This window comes from Vigna unguiculata, chromosome 5 (assembly GCF_004118075.2).
Source record: "Vigna unguiculata cultivar IT97K-499-35 chromosome 5, ASM411807v1, whole genome shotgun sequence".
Classification (NCBI taxonomy): Eukaryota; Viridiplantae; Streptophyta; class Magnoliopsida; order Fabales; family Fabaceae; genus Vigna; species Vigna unguiculata.
The window spans coordinates 39,154,771-39,171,644 of NC_040283.1; the positions used below are offsets into that span (position 1 = coordinate 39,154,771).

Here is a 16,874-nt window from a genome sequence, read left to right on the forward strand (position 1 = left end):
AGTTTAATATTTAATATTTTTTTCATCTCATGAGTTTGTTGTATATTTATTTTTTGTATCAATATAGAAGGAAAATTTATGTACATGTTTCTTCATAACTATTTTTTAATTGATTTTCTCTTAGTAATTATGTCTCTCAATTTTATATTAGATTTTGATAAATTATTTTTTAGTCTTAAATCTTCTTTTAAAAATAGGTATATTGAGGAAGAATAAAATAATATATTTATTTTTTGTTAAAGTGATATAAGGAAAGATAGTCATAAATGTTAAAAACAGTTCTGTCTAATACTCTTAATCACAAAGGGATCTGAATTGATTAATGAGTTTTTCACTTACTTAATGTGAATCTTGAAGGAGTCTTTAAGGTTTAAAACTCAATTAATCAATTTCGCAGTTCTGGGTTAATGGACTGTTTAAATCAATCAAGAAAGATTATGAGAGGGAAGAAAGAAACAAGACACACAATTTATACTGGTTCGATTCAAAAAGAATCTACATCCAATCTTCTCCTAAGTAACACACTTAGGAGGATTCCACTAAACAGAAAGGTTCCAAGAATTACAAGCACACCTATGTAATTCTAACCCCCAAAACCCAAGAACTTGATTCAACAATCAAGAACTCCCCCTAGGAGCAATGCATCCACACAATTGCACCTAGGTCCACACTTCAAACACTGAAGCTACTGTAATCAGAAATACAGAAAACAAAACAAGAAACGAAAACACCTAAGTTGTGCAGATTTGACTTGATGCTCCTTGAATCAAGCAAGATCCATCATGGTAGAATCAACCATCAACTCTTCTTGGATCTGTACTTGAGTTATTGCAGAATCTTCTGAAGCTTTTGTGTCTCTCAGATGGCTCTATCTCAGATGAAGACTGCGTGATCTTTCTAAAATTCTCCCAGCCAAAACAGATTCCAAAACAGCTTTTATACAAAGGTTTTTGTTGTCACTAATTTGATTAGCAAATTACCTAATCGATTATCGTGAGTACATTTTTACTCACTTTGTGCCAAACTTCACAGCTAATCCATTAGTTCAGAAACTAATCATGTGCAGGATTACACAGCAGGCCTGAAATACATTTGATAAAGAGAAACTATTTGCCTAATGCATATCCTAACTGGACCAAGCTATGTTTTATCCCAGATCAGACATCATCAAAATTGTTCTTCATTTATGGATGAAAGGCTCCCCCTTCCAACAATAAAGATGAAAACAATACTTATTTATTTTTTCACATATTTTCAAGCATGATATTAAGTATCTAATTGTTGAATTAGATGAACCCTTTCTTAAGAGTCAAAAAGTTACATGTGGAAAATTTCATATTAATTATTTAGAACTTATTTCAGGAAAACGTTTTCAAATATGAGAATATTCAATGAATGAAGAGATAAAATTAGAGAAGTTCATTTAAAGTGAGTTTCATATTAAATACAAATTTAAAACTATCATTTTCCTAAGGAGAAACATATAAAATTATAAAATATTTAAGTACATTATTTTGGCCCCTTCAATTTTTTTTGTCAAAGATTCGTCACTACAATTATATCACTACAAAAAAAAAAAGAAAAAGAAATAGCAATCAATTTTAAAAGATAATATGTCACTAATTAATTTAGACACTAATTCATCTGCTAACCAAAATTTGGTAGCTAATGTTAGTGAATGATTTAAAGATTAATTGGTCACTAGTTATAATTTTTTAGTCATAATAGTGATTATTTTAGAGACTAATAATTTTTAGTTTATAAATTAGTCACTATAGTGACCAATTATTTGTTGTGTTTAAAATTTGTTGTTATTTAATGATTTTTTATGGTATATAGAGAGATTCCTCATACACCTTTTTCAAATTAGTTCTTTTTTAAATAATCAATTACTAATTTACTCTTTAAACGACTGTTATTATAAATTTAACTGTTTTTTAGTTTATTCTTATCTGTAAAAATGTAATATTTTTTAAACTAAAATAATTATTTACAATAAGATATAAGATATTATGTACAAAATAAATAAAAATTATATATGATAAATTTATAAAAAATATTTATATTTAATTTTATAATTATAATTTTTTATTTTTTGATATTATATTAAAAAAACATACTTGCCCTAAGCATATATTTTTACTATTAATACATAATAAAGATGTTTTTTAAGGATAAAGTGACTCTGGGCTCTAAGAATATCTAAGATTAACTTTACTCTCTTCATTTATATAAAAGTGCAACTCGAATAAAGTAATTAGAAAGTCACAATTAAAAATCTAAGATTTGCTATCAAGCTATGATACACATATATCATAAGATTATTGGATAGGACACCTATCTGATACGTCAATAACGTTAATAGGACACAACACGTAATATAAACATATTAAACAATATAATGTTTTTTAAAATATGAAAAATATATGATTATTTTTGTGTGAATTCAAATTAAAATTAAATGTATTACAAATTTTGAATATAAAAATTTATAAATTATCGTCATCATAAAAGTATTATTGATTTATATACATTAGATATTTCACTAATAAGTATCAGTAAAGTCTTCTAAGATATCATATATGAATTTGTGTCAGACATGGATACGTGACACAAATAAAAATATTGATACATCATAGCTATCAAGATTCTAAGAGATTGTTCGAAATCATTTACAAATCCATCTTTATGCAATTTGTATGTGATGAACGTTGTTGAGAACTTTTTTAACAAAATTTTAGAAAAACATAAAAAAAAATACTATTATAAAAATTGCACTCAATCCATCATAAAAATTACATTCAGAATATATATATATATATATATATATATATATATATATATATATATATATATATATATATATTATGTATTATAAAAAAATATAAATAAATACATGGAATTAAAACATTACATCATTTATATTATTCTTTATCAATCAAAATTAAACTAATTCACTTATTTGTAAAATGATTGTTTTCAAGTACTAAATAAATAATTATACATTTTCAGTTATTATAGTTTAATTATTAGGAGTAAAGTCAATAAATAATTAATGTTTACTGATTTTGCATCAAATAATAATTGTAGGTGAATTATTCACTTTATCTTCTTAAATAACTTTATAATCAATCATATGATATTTAAGTAAAAGCTGCATAAGATTTTTCAATATTTTAAGGGTTAAGGGTGTGTCTCTTTGCGGTATAGATTTGGAGGAGAATGTGAAGATAGATTTATGTGAATTTGAGTAGATAAATTTGTATGTTTTTTTGAGTGGATTTAGAGGGTAGAGTGAGTGGATTTGGAGATAAGTTTTATGAAAAATAGTGAAAGATTTGATTGATGTAATAGATAAAATAAATTGTAAAAATATATAGAATTAAAAAATTACCAAAATACCCTTGATGAAAAAAGAGAAAGATTTTGTAATGTGATGTTATAAAAATAATTATAAATAATTAATATGAATTAAAAAAATATTAAAATTATATGAAATTATAAAATAAATAAATTATAATTTTTATGAATGTAAAAAAAAAATTGTACAATTAAATTTAAACAAAAATTATACAAAAAAAGTTAAAAAAAAAGACCAACACACACTCACTATTTTTTTAAACCAATATCACTTCTAAAATTACCTTTTTTAAGATTTATTTTTTGATTTTATGTAAATATTATTACGATGTTAATATATCGTTGTATATATCGCAAACACAGGTAAATATATAAACTAAGACCAGATTGTAATATTCTTTTTTTTAATTTATGAAAATTTAACTTTTTAACTTTTTATATTATTATAAATTTTATGGGAAAAAACCGCAATTAGTTGAGTTAACATGGTGCATTGTGGCATTTCGTTGGTTAAATGGATTTATGGATCCTACGTTGGTCAACCTTCGTGCATTCTGATAAAATCTTAGTGTTAAGATTACTTACGGTTACGTTCAGACATACGAGATACACATACGAAATTAATGTGGTCCAGTAAATAATAGAATTGGATAGAACAATATAAATCTTGTGTTCACCGACTATATAATAATAATAATTTGCCTATTTATAAAAATGTGTCTACTACATCTCAATTTTTTAAAAAGTATCTCGAATAGATTTTTTCAGACAAAAAATATTAACATCTTTAATTATGTGTCACGTGTTAGTCTTTTTTTTTTGCCATATGTTTTGTCTTATGTGTAACATGTGACACTATCAGTGTCACTTGGTGAGGTTCTACCTTGTTATTACTATCCCGTGTTATTATCTTGATTTCAATTTAGTTTTTACATATGTCTATTTATTTCAATTTAATCCCCACATATATCTATTTATTTCAATTTAGTCTCAATTTTTTTAAAATAAAGAAATATTGTCTCTTCTTTAAAATCAAATTTATTATTTATATAAATGTTATACTGATATTTGTCATTAAAAATAACTTACAAAATTAATTAATAATATTTATATTAAAATTTAATAATAAAAGTCATTAATAACAAAACATAGATTAAAAATTAAAAAAAAATGTAATATATTACAAAATCATTTTAATAAAAAAATATGAGTATTATTATTTCATTTATTTGCAGTATAACTTTAAATGATTGTATCTTAATTTAATTTTTAGTTTTATTATTTTAGTATACATTTACGAGCTATTATATTTTTTTCTTTATGTTATTATAACTTTTTCTTCATATTAATTACATTAAAGATATAATTAAAGATATAATTAAAGATGTTATTTTAAAATTGCTAAATTAAAAACCACTTCTTCAACTCGAAAATAACTGAAAAAAGCTGTTAACCAATGACATTGACTCAATATCTTATAAATGTTTTTCTTTTTTCTCCTTCAGAAGAGTTGTAGTAGACACTAAAATTTAATTTAATTAATAATGTTATTCATCTTTCAATAAAAAATTTAATTAATAATTTTAAGAAACTGAAAGTTAACTTCGTAAAATTAGTCATACTTTTTTGTTGATTTACATTTTCTACAAACGAAAATAGGTTAGATGTAAAGGGTTTTGTAACGTTCCAAATAAGTGATCTTATGTATTATTGTGTGAATTTTGACATTTTGACTAAATTGATACTCTTAAGTCTTTTTGATTATATTTTATTGTATAAAAATTTATTAAAAAAATGAAATAAAAGAATAAAAATATGGGATCACACCAATTTTTTTTATGAAAATTAAACTTCACATAAATAAACTATACATAGTATGAAACTTTTTTTATTTTTAAATAAATATATAAAAGTAAAACACTAAATAACTTATATTATTATCTGTGGAATAAAATGTCACCAGTGCAGTAAGGACTTTCTGTCCCGGTTATTTTTCACATTTTGCCTCGGGTCTGGAACCAAGACATATTGGGGCGAGGCCAAAAAGTACACCTTTTGGCCTCGGTTACCACCCGAAGCCATAGACCCAGTTTTATGCCTCGGTTGTTTTGAAACTGGTGCCATATACACAACTTTCTGCCTCGGGTCAGTTAGGACCGAGGCCATAGGTGATCAATATTTTTCTTTTAATTCAAATTTTTGCAGGCTTTTTGGCCTCGGTTATGGTTAGAACCGAGACCATATGTGACTTTTTTGCCTCGGTCTTGGTAAGAACCGAGGCATATTCCCCTACTTTTTTTTAAAATAAATTTTCTGTTTTATATATATATATATATATATATATATATATATATATATATATTCCCACATTCATATATTTTTCAGACCTACATATATTTTTCAGACAGCAGCACAACCATAACAGAATATTTTCTCAAACATCCATAATCCAAAAACATTTAAAGGATAATTGAAATGTACACAATCGAAATACATATATCCTAATCAATACTATTGTACATTTGAATTATGAATTTTGCACATGCTATCCTACAAAATTTTATGGACTTCACGAGAATTGGCAAAGGACTCTTGAATGTCTACAAAATAAGACATTAAGTTAGTATATAGAAAGACAACTTTAGTATACCAAACTTTACAATATTGCAAAGTAATTGTTTTAATTCAAAAATATATTACCGTGTCCCAATTAGTTGTAATACGAGCACGCACAAATAATCCAAACAATTTCAATTCCAATGAAAATCAATACTTGCAATAATCGAAATTCAAAAATAATATATACAAAATGGAAAATGGAACAAAAACGAGTTAGAAACTTACCTTGGAGGAATGACGGTACTACAATTGCCGGAAAACAAATTGAGAAGTGGTCGCAGGTGGTCGGAGGGTGTGGTGGCAGTGGGTGCAGCGGAGAGAGCGCGCGCGCGAGAGAGAGAGAGACGCGAAATGGAGGGGGCTCGCTCGCGTGGTGGTTGCACTGGCCGGAGATGGTCGACGGTGGCCGAAGGGTGTGGTGACAGTGGGTGCAGCGGAGAGAGAGAGAGAGAGAGAGAGAGAGAGAGAGAGAGAGAGAGAGAGAGAGAGAGACGCGAAATGGAGGGCGCTCGCTCGCGTGGTGGTTGCGCTGGCCGGAGGAGGTCGACGATGGCCGGAGGGTGTGGTGGCAGTGGGTGCAGCAGAGAGAGAGAGAGAGTGGAATTGCAGAGGCGCTGACGCGAGGAGGAAGAAGGGTTCACGAATTTCAAACCCTAAATAAACCCAATGGCTTCGGTTGTTAGAGGAACCGAAGCCATTGACCCCCTTTTGGCATCGGGTCTCCTTGGACCGAGGCCTATACCCTGACTTCCAACCACTTTTTGGCTTCAGGTCCTACTGGACCGTGGCCTATACCCCTCTTTGGCACCGGTTTTGAGCGAACCGCGGCCTATACCCCTCTTTGGCTTCGGGTATTTGGAGAACCGAGGCCTAAAACTTGGCTCTAATTGCAAAAATGCCACCGCGCTATTATATGTTTCGGTTCCTGGCCAACCGAGGCATGTAAGGCGAGGTAAAATGAGAATTCTGCACTAGTGTGTTAAACCACATTATTTTATGCTTTAAAACTTAAATAGGTATTTAACACCATCCAATTAAGTGTAAACCATGAAAAAAAGATAAAAATAAAAAAATTTGTGACCTAATATTAATATATATATATATATATATATATATATATATATATATATATATATATATATATATATATATATATATATATATATTAAAATGTGGGTCTAACGCACTTGTCTCTCAGCTTGAATTAATATTTTATATTATTTATTGAATATGATTAAATACTTTTAGTCATCATTTATTTGTTACCATATATTTATAAATATAAATGTATAATTTATTTAATTGATTACTGTAATATGTTTTTTATAGTATGTACTGCTTGCAGTGAATAATTAATTAATAAAATATTCTTTTTAAATTGTATAGTATGTTATATGTGAGCAAAGGGTGGTACAATTGAGAATGACAAGTAGGAATAGTAAGAAGATGAAATGGAGATGAATTTCACTATTTGATACTCGTAAGAAAATCATCTTTATTCTTATGCCTAAAGTCAACGAATATGAAATTTTTGTCTAATCCTAATTTTTACCAGATAATGGATATATATTTATATTTATGTCTATACTTATATATGTTTTCTTTTTACTATTTTAATAGCAATTAATTAATTTATATAAAATAATAAAAGTCATAAAGAAAATATAATATTATCAAATATTTAATATAAAAAAGACGTATTCTCGTTTTTCAATATCAAATATTAAGAAATAAATTATAATTGTACACATATTAACTTAAAGTACCATGCCTATACTCATATATGTTTTCTTTTTACTATTTTAACAGCAATTAATAAATTTATATAAAATAATAAAAATTGTAAAGAAAATATAATATTATCAAATATTTAATATAAAAAAGACGTATTCTCGTTCTTCAATATCAATATTAAGAAATAAATTATAATTGTACACATATCAACTTAGAGTACCAAATAAAATTTCATAAGAACAAAAAATCTATTAAAATTACAAATGTTAATGAAACAAAATTGATAAAATTTAAAAATATTTTAAAAAATGCAAAAGAAAGACATAAATTCAAATTTAAAAATATTTTAAATGTCTCTTTACTCCCATTTTTTAATTTTTAATGAAATCTCCTTTTTTGCACACTAATAAAATTATAATGTATCACTTGAATAAAATCACACAAAAAGACAAAGATTAATCTAATAATATTTGAAATTAACTAAAAATTCTTTATTTTTTTAACTACAATATATGTAGGATGGTGATAACCAAGATCCATCGTGATGACATTAAAGTAGTATATTATAGTAAATGAAATTTGTGTTTACAAATGTAGTAATAGAATTTCACTTATGATATTGAGTTAGAAAATAAAAATAAGTATATAAAAAATATCAACAGTATTCTCTATGATAAAAATACAGAACAAATAAAAATGTTAAAAAAAGAAAAAATAATCAAATATTTGTCTTAAAAATAATTTTATACACTTTTGAATGAAATCGTACAAAGAAAAACAAATATATAATTAATGTACCATAAGATGAAAAATACCTTATTGGTATGAGAAAACTTTTCAAATATTAAATGATAATGATAATGAGAATTGTTTAAGCAAAACAAAAAAAGTTATTCAAATAAAACAAAAATTAAGTATAAGATAATAAATAAGATAAATTTTGTACGTTGCCTATTAAATGAAGGGTTTACACTAATTAACACTTAAATTAAGAATTAAATATTCTCATATTAAAAAAATAAACAATAAATAAAAGTATTAAAAAATGTAGAAATATTCAAATATAAAATATATAACTATGAATATTTTAGTAATTTAAAACGGGACGGAGATGAAGGCAGTGATAGGTATTTAGGCAATTATGGGGATGTGAATGAGGTGGATATGTACATACTCATACAAATATTATCCATACACAGTCAATGCGAGACTTCTCCGTCAAAAAAGGACGAGTTTGGATAATATCCATGAAGACGAGTTCACTTGTCATCTTTAATGACGAGCAGTGGTGAGGTTGTTGATATTATGTTTAAAAAATAGTGATCGTATATATGTATATATTTATTTTGTATTATATAAATCCTCTTAATTGATAAAGTTGTATATATTTTGAAACTTTAACTATGATTTTATTCTTGGACCATTTTATATAATTGTATGTTTGTTTATGGTTATTGTAAAATATATATAATTGTATAATATGAGTCCAACCGGAGCAATAATAATAATAATAATAATAATATAATTAGTAGTATGATTATGCTAATTAGGATCATTATAATAAAACAAAAAATTGTATTAATACTTTTAGATAAATTAAGTATTTATCCACTAAATTATTAATGGATAGATCGATAGATCATAAAAGGATTAAATTTTTTAAATATGTTTTTATCAATGACAATGAATTAATAAATAGTTTTTATTTCATTTTGTTATAATCAAGATTTAATTTTATCAATCCATTCATTTTGTCTTCTTGGATATATTGATTTGTATCAATCTTACTAGTTTCCTTTTAATTTATCATCATCTACCTTTTATGAATCAAATGTATTCAATTTAACATCATATATAAGTGTTGTACAAGTTCACAAATAAGAATTCTGTCTTGTTAAGTTATATACCATTCAAATCTCATTGTTTTTATTACCATCAAATTTATTCTTGTTAGATTTATGGCCTTTTAAAAAAAATATTATTAATGAAAACTACACATATTTAAGGTTAAATAAATATTTACTTATGATCAATTAGTTTTGAAGTTTAACATTATAAATACACATCTCTTTTATATTTATTCAATTTTGGTAATAAAATTAAAAAAAAAACTCATTTTAATTTCTTAATTATAAAAAATAGTTCACATTTATCATTTAGTTGACGTGATTGACTATTATAGATAAAGATTGTGATATATTAATATTTCTTTACTTGCATCAATCAGATCATTACAGCTAGATCCAACGACGCGCATAGCCGATCCGTGTCGTTCAATTTTATTGGCCAAGTTAAAGGACAACTCCATTATATATATGTAACACATCTTAGACACATTTCACATCTCCTCTTTTGTTTCTCTCTTCGTCATTGAAACTAGTTCATCTTCTTCACAATTAATGGCAAGCCGAGCCAAAACCCAAGGACCAACCATGAACAAAAAAGGCATGTCAAAGAGTACCAAAGCTGGTCTCCAATTCCCTGTTGGTCGTGTTGCTCGATACCTCAAGACGGGCAAGTATGCTGAGCGCATCGGTACCGGTGCTCCTGTGTATCTCGCATCCGTTCTTGAATATCTGGCTGCCGAAGTAATTTACCTTATTCTCTCTCAATTTTGATTTTTCGTGTTTGTGGTTGGACCTAGGTTTTCAAAATTAAGGTTTATTTTGCCAATTTAATAACAATGTAAAAAATTGAATTTTGATATGATAAATTGGACTTATTAGAAATCATATAAGAATGTTTTTGTTAAAATAAAAAAAATACCTTTTGATCAAATGTACAAATTAATACTATTTTTTTAAAGTATGTGTTTATGTCTTAAATGTTTAGAGATGAATTTTCATTAACCAATTCCCTATGAATAATTTTGTGGAAGTTGTATTTTGCATGTGGTGTTTTCAGGTATTGGAGTTGGCAGGAAATGCTGCCATAGACAACAAGAAGACTAGAATCATGCCTCGCCATATCCAATTGGCAGTTAGGAATGATGAAGAGTTGAGTATACTTCTTGGGGATGTTACCATAGCCAATGGTGGTGTCATCCCTAACATTCACAACCTCTTACTTCCAAAGAAGAGTGGCACCTCTAAGGGTTTTGATGTTGACGAGGACTAGATTTTATGTCCTTTTTTTCTCTTCATCTCAAATGTAATCCCTTTATTCTCCCTTTCTCAAAGGGTCTCTATATTACTCAATAATACATAAATTGGGATTGCTATATTATCATAATAATTATTTGCCTTCATGCATTATCAACTCTTTCGTTCACTTAATTTTATATTCATATAATCTTTATACAAATTTATACAAACTTATTTTGTTTGAATTTAAGTTGGGTAAAAAAGAAAAATCTAAAAATCAAACACCAAATTAATAATACTTTGATACAAAATCCAAAATGGAAAAAAATACCACCACACTCTTTCTACTCCTCTAATTCGCTTAATTCATATCCAGCCATCAATCCAACCACATACATCATCGGGACCGTCCGTGATCAACGAAATCCAACGGCAGTCACTGTCGATCCGCGTCGTTCATTCTCATTGGCCCAATTTCTACGCCTTGCACTATATATACCTCGCAACCGCTCAAACTATACAAATACAATTCCTTCTCGTGTTTTCACAGTCACCGGAACTCCTCGCTGTTCATTTTCCTCTTCTCTATTTTTCTCGTGTTTAGGTCACAGTTCATCAATGGCAGGGCGAGGTAAAACCCTAGGATCCAGCGCCGCCAAGAAGGCTACCTCTCGGAGCAGCAAGGCTGGGCTCCAATTTCCTGTTGGTCGTATCGCTCGTTTCCTCAAGGCTGGAAAGTACGCAGAGCGTGTCGGTGCCGGTGCCCCTGTCTATCTGGCTGCCGTTCTTGAGTATCTCGCTGCTGAGGTAATTCCTTGTCTATGTCTAATTATGTTCTTTCGATCTAATTTTCCCATCTGGATAGATCTAGGGTTTTGAATTTTGAAATTCTATTGGGTTGATTTTCCCTATTTTGTCGTGCATGTTTAATTTCCTGTTAATTGAACAGAGAAGTTGTGATTTTTCCGATTCTCTTTTTGATTGGTTGAAGGTTATTGGTTTCTGAATTTTCAGGTTCTTGAGTTGGCTGGGAACGCTGCTAGAGATAACAAGAAGACTCGAATTGTGCCTCGTCACATTCAATTGGCCGTGAGAAACGATGAAGAGTTGAGCAAGCTTCTCGGGGATGTTACCATTGCTAACGGAGGTGTTATGCCCAACATTCACAATCTTTTGCTTCCAAAGAAGGCTGGTGGCTCATCCAAGGGTGCTGGTGCTGATGATGACTCTTAAATATTGGGATCTAATTTTTGTGAACGGAGACTGGATTTAGATTTTCTATCGTTTTACTGTTTTTGTAGTTCTTTGATCTTTGTGCTCTGTAGCTGTAGTTAGTTTCTCAGTTAGTGATGATTATGTGAATAGGGGAGACTCTTACTCTTCAAGAAAGATTGTTGAAAATTTAAATCAATTTACCTTCATCTTTTAATCTCTTTAATCTCTTTCTGGTTATAAATTCCTTTTATCTTTCGATCCGAAATTTATTATTCTTGTTTTATATTGAACGAATGTCTTTGTACATTTTTGCTTTTGCATTTCTGTTCTATTCTCTTGGTGAATCATCTGAATGTATGTTTTGGTCGGATGTTCAGATGTATTTGTCTGGACAATGTTCTGGTTTTTCAATGTTATATGTATCAACATCCAGTACAACCAATTTCACTGATTTTATGAATTGTAATATCTATGGGGTTGTGGTGGCGTGAAATTCTTCTTGTTTATTCATGAGTAATCACAATTTTAGACTGGACTTAATTTTTTCAAGTCTTTAGATGTTACAGATATTGACTGTTTTATTCTCTTGATAGCATCTCTGAGGGGAGGCAAATTGAGACAATTTGTTTATGTAGAATTGTATTGTCTGAGATGATCTATTAAACATAATCAGGGAAATTATATTTACATTAATTGAAAATTTAATAAGTATAAAGAATAATTGAAAACATTTTATTTATTTAATAATATTATGTTTAGAAACATTCAATAGAGCGTTATAAAAATGAAACAGGTTATATTATCTGAACTTGAGCTTGTGGAGTCTTATTTAATATGGCATGTCATTTGGTGGGTGAGAGCTTCTAGTTTTACTAAGTTGTACTTATCTTGTGACTGTAATTTATATGATTTTCAAATTTAATCGGTTGATTAGTATAGATGTAGACGTTGTTTTATTATTTTAAATGTTAGTTTGTTTTATAAGAAATAGAAATCATAAAAACCATACTATATTATCAAATATTTAGTATGAAAAGGACACTAAAATTTAGAAAATTAAATATTTTGATGTGTAAAAAATGAGAGTATTAAATAATATATAAATAATAATGGTTAAGAAATCTTATGTTTATACTCTAAAATACAATATATTATTTGAAGGAAACTCCATACTAATTTTTTTAATTAAGGTTGTAATAAACGAAAATATATTTTCAAGATTTAGATAAATTTTATAAATATTGAATAAGTTAATATACTTTCAGGATTCAGATAAATTTGACAAATATTGAATAAGTTAATTATTAATTGATAGAGATTATAAAGTTTGTGTAATAATAGACAAAAAAAAATTGAGTTAATTTAATAAATTATTGGATGAGCGCAGAATATATATATATATATATATATATAGGATAATTTAAATTTAAAATAAAATATTAACAAAACATTTTTGTTACTTTTTTTGTATACTGTAAATAATATATATTTATATGTAAATTGATTGAGTATTTGGTTAGGGATAAAAATATAATAGATGGAAAGATATTTAATGTTGTTTTAAATTACAAGTCATCCAAATAAAAAGTTTTGAAAGGAGAGAGAGAGTGAGTGTAATAATTTAAATACAATCAACCTCAAGTCAATATTTTCAGATTAATAATAAATGTTTTAAATGGCTTTAAAATTATTCATTAATTGTAATTCATTAATTATTACAATAACTTTTATTGGTTAAATGTAATTCATTAATTATTACAATAAATGTAATTCATTAATTATTACAATAACTTTTCAGTTACTTATTGAATAATAACATATACCTTATATGAAATTACCTTTCGGAGCATATGTGGAAATCAAAAATAAATTTGTTACTGTCTGAATCTGTTTTTTTATTTATAGAAAATTTCTGTATTGATTATGTACAGAAAATCTCTAACTTTTTTAACTGGGTATGAGATGTAGATATCCGTCTTCGTTTTCATCTGTTCTATTCTCATTTTCGTTTAAATTATTAAAATATTTATAATCAAAAATATATATATATATATATATATATATATTAATATATACTTTCTATTTTGTATTTCTTCTCTTTGTTTAATTTGTTATAAAATTCATTTGCATCTCTAATATACTTTTCATCTTATCATAATTTTTGTGCAATTTCAAATGATGTATGTCAATTATGTCTCACATTTAAATGTTTCTATTTATTTGAATATTTTTATTTATTGTATATTTTCTTTTCACATAAAAATGTTTATTACTTTCAATTTAATTGTTCAATAGTATAAATATTTAATTTACTATGTAATATAACAAATTTATCTTTATTACTCTATTATTAATATTTTTTTCATTTGAAAAACTGTTTTGTTTCTAAAATAATTTTTGTTATTTCTCAACCATTGACTATGTTGATATTTGAAAATTTTTCTTAGATCTTTAAAGTATTTTTTATTTTATCATATCCTTAATTATATATTTGGTTTTCCTTTTATGATTTCATTCCAATGATCTATCAAATTGTTTCTAAGACACACATTTAATAATTTTTTAATATTTTTTTTATTTTTATAATATAAAATACTATTATGATATATTTTATTATATAATTATCTTTTATTTTTTTAACTCATTATCATACTTTGGTTTTGTTACTGTAATTGTATAAACAAATTTTACTTACTATAATATAAACTTTTAATGTAATTTTCATAAATTTCTTTTTATCACCAAAAAATTAGAATTTAAAAAGTTGAAGTAAACATGCATTTAACATATATTTTAATCTTAATATTTTTTTTCCTTTTATATATATTTTTAAAAAAAATGAAATTTTATCAACTACAATTCATTAATGTTTGCAAATTTAATAGATATTTTGGTTCTCATGAAAATTTATTTGGTATTTTAATTTTAAATGTATACAATTATAATATAATTTCTTTATAAATATTTGATAATATTATGTTTTCTTTGCCGTAATTTTTTATTATTTTATAAAAAATAATTAATTAATTAATATTGAAACAATAAGAAAACATGTATGAGTATGAGTATGTACCTATTACCCAATGAGGATAAGGATGAGGATGAGATAAAAGTTTGATAACTGTAAAATTTGGATATGAGAAGGGAATGAATTTTTTCGATAAGAATGAATAAGAACTAGCGAAACTTGTCCCGTCGTGTTGCCATCCCTATTTGTGCCTAAGAACGAAGAAAATATATTATTTACAACTACAGAAATACACAAACTCGTAAAAGTGAAAAATATTTTATTAAAACCATGAGATTGTCTCATTTTATTTAAAAATATCAATCGAATTATCACATTTTAAGTTTTAATTGATTTTTTAAATGTTTTTTAATTTAATCCTTTTTTAGTATATTACTAAAGACATTAATTGTGTGTTATGTGTTAATTTATAATTTCTTAATTTTTTTAATTTCCTTTTAAAATGAAAAAAAACCCTATAGTTAAATTAAAATTGGTTAGTGTCAACTCGTGAATTTTTAAATTTTTAAATTCTTTTAAAATGGTCACGTATCAATTTATAATTCTATCATTTGTCAATATTGATGAAAAAAAATCTTGGATTAATATCTATACTTTTTATTTTATTTCAATTTATTCTAAATTTCATTTTTTAAATTAAAACAATTTTTATCATTGATATTAGATTTAATTTTCATATAAATATTACAATGATATTTTTATTATAATAGATTTTTTAACCACTTTAAATATATTTAAATATATATTTTTTAATTTTATTTAAAATTTATTTTAAGTATTTATACATTAATAATTTATAAAAAAATGTTAAAATTGGTGTAAAAATAATAACTTTTTAAATGTGAAATTTTAAAACAATTTTATACCGATTAATGTTTGTTATAACAATTAAATATTTCCTATAGAATCTTGCAAACGAGCTCTATCCATCTTCCAGCCTCGTGCATAAACTCAAGATAGTCTTTTTCTCTGAAATCCTATTTTTAAGTCTTATTGTCTTCCAAATGAAGAAGAAAAATAACTATTAAGATAATTCTACACACATTTACAAATAATTTGTATCCAATATAGAGAAAACAAATTTTCTTTACTAAAACATTTGAATTCTACAGATAAGTGTAGGGTTTGGAAGTAAGAAAGGAGGGAAAGACTAAAAATATGAAACGGAGGATAAAAATGAAATAGAATTTTATTTTTTATAATTTTTTTCTCATAAAAAGTATTTAAAAAATTATTTAATTATAATCCGTATATAATATCTGTAAATAATATTCAACTTATTCTCGGATTATGATTAGTAGATAATATTCATGTTCATATTACCTTCATATTATAATTAATAAATAATATAATGTTTAATTTACCTACAAATAATAATAATAATTATTGAAAGATAAATTATTATTTTCTTATAGATTGATTATATCATAATCTTCTATTACAAGCAAAATTATGAAATATTACGTTTCTTTGTTACTTCTTTAAGATGTGTTAAAGAAATACTCACAAATATCTATCATATTTTTATATCATTATGTACTAATACCATTTTTTTTACGCTTTCTTCCCTGTCCCTATAATACTCATATTTTAATATTAACATAATGGATACTTTTGTAATTGACACTAAGTTGTTGATTTTTTATTTTTCAATTCTATTGCCTTTAAACTCAATTTATTTAAATTAGTGAAAACACATATTCACTTTTTAAAATTTATTATAAATATTTATTTATTTATTTTATGGATAATTTTTGTTAATAAAAGTATTAATTTGAAAGAAAATTTAATTGAATAAGACAGTTAAATCTAACAAAATTAACAAAAGGATTACT

The 16,874-nt window shown here is 25.7% G+C and overlaps 2 protein-coding genes across 2 annotated transcripts; both read left to right on the forward strand.

The window, feature by feature from the left end:
* Nucleotides 1–10,072: 10,072 nt before the first annotated feature.
* On the forward strand, nucleotides 10,073–10,944 carry LOC114186016 (histone H2A.6-like). Its single transcript, XM_028074007.1, has 2 exons — nucleotides 10,073–10,301; nucleotides 10,618–10,944. The coding sequence occupies exons 1-2, from the start codon at nucleotides 10,113–10,115 to the stop codon at nucleotides 10,828–10,830; spliced, it is 402 nt and encodes a 133-aa protein (XP_027929808.1). The 5' UTR covers nucleotides 10,073–10,112; the 3' UTR covers nucleotides 10,831–10,944.
* A 360-nt stretch (nucleotides 10,945–11,304) lies between these two features.
* Nucleotides 11,305–12,234, forward strand: LOC114183321 (probable histone H2A.3). Its single transcript, XM_028070294.1, has 2 exons — nucleotides 11,305–11,603; nucleotides 11,811–12,234. The coding sequence occupies exons 1-2, from the start codon at nucleotides 11,415–11,417 to the stop codon at nucleotides 12,027–12,029; spliced, it is 408 nt and encodes a 135-aa protein (XP_027926095.1). The 5' UTR covers nucleotides 11,305–11,414; the 3' UTR covers nucleotides 12,030–12,234.
* The last annotated feature ends 4,640 nt before the right edge of the window (nucleotides 12,235–16,874 follow it).

Bases quoted from the DNA above. Each gene is read 5' to 3' on its own strand.
- LOC114186016 (XM_028074007.1), top strand. From the start codon at position 10,113: ATGGCAAGCCGAGCCAAAACCCAAGGACCAACCATGAACAAAAAAGGC. The intron at 10,302-10,617 runs GTAATTTACCTT...TGGTGTTTTCAG, and splicing joins TTGAATATCTGGCTGCCGAA to GTATTGGAGTTGGCAGGAAA.
- LOC114183321 (XM_028070294.1), top strand. From the start codon at position 11,415: ATGGCAGGGCGAGGTAAAACCCTAGGATCCAGCGCCGCCAAGAAGGCT. The intron at 11,604-11,810 runs GTAATTCCTTGT...CTGAATTTTCAG, and splicing joins TTGAGTATCTCGCTGCTGAG to GTTCTTGAGTTGGCTGGGAA.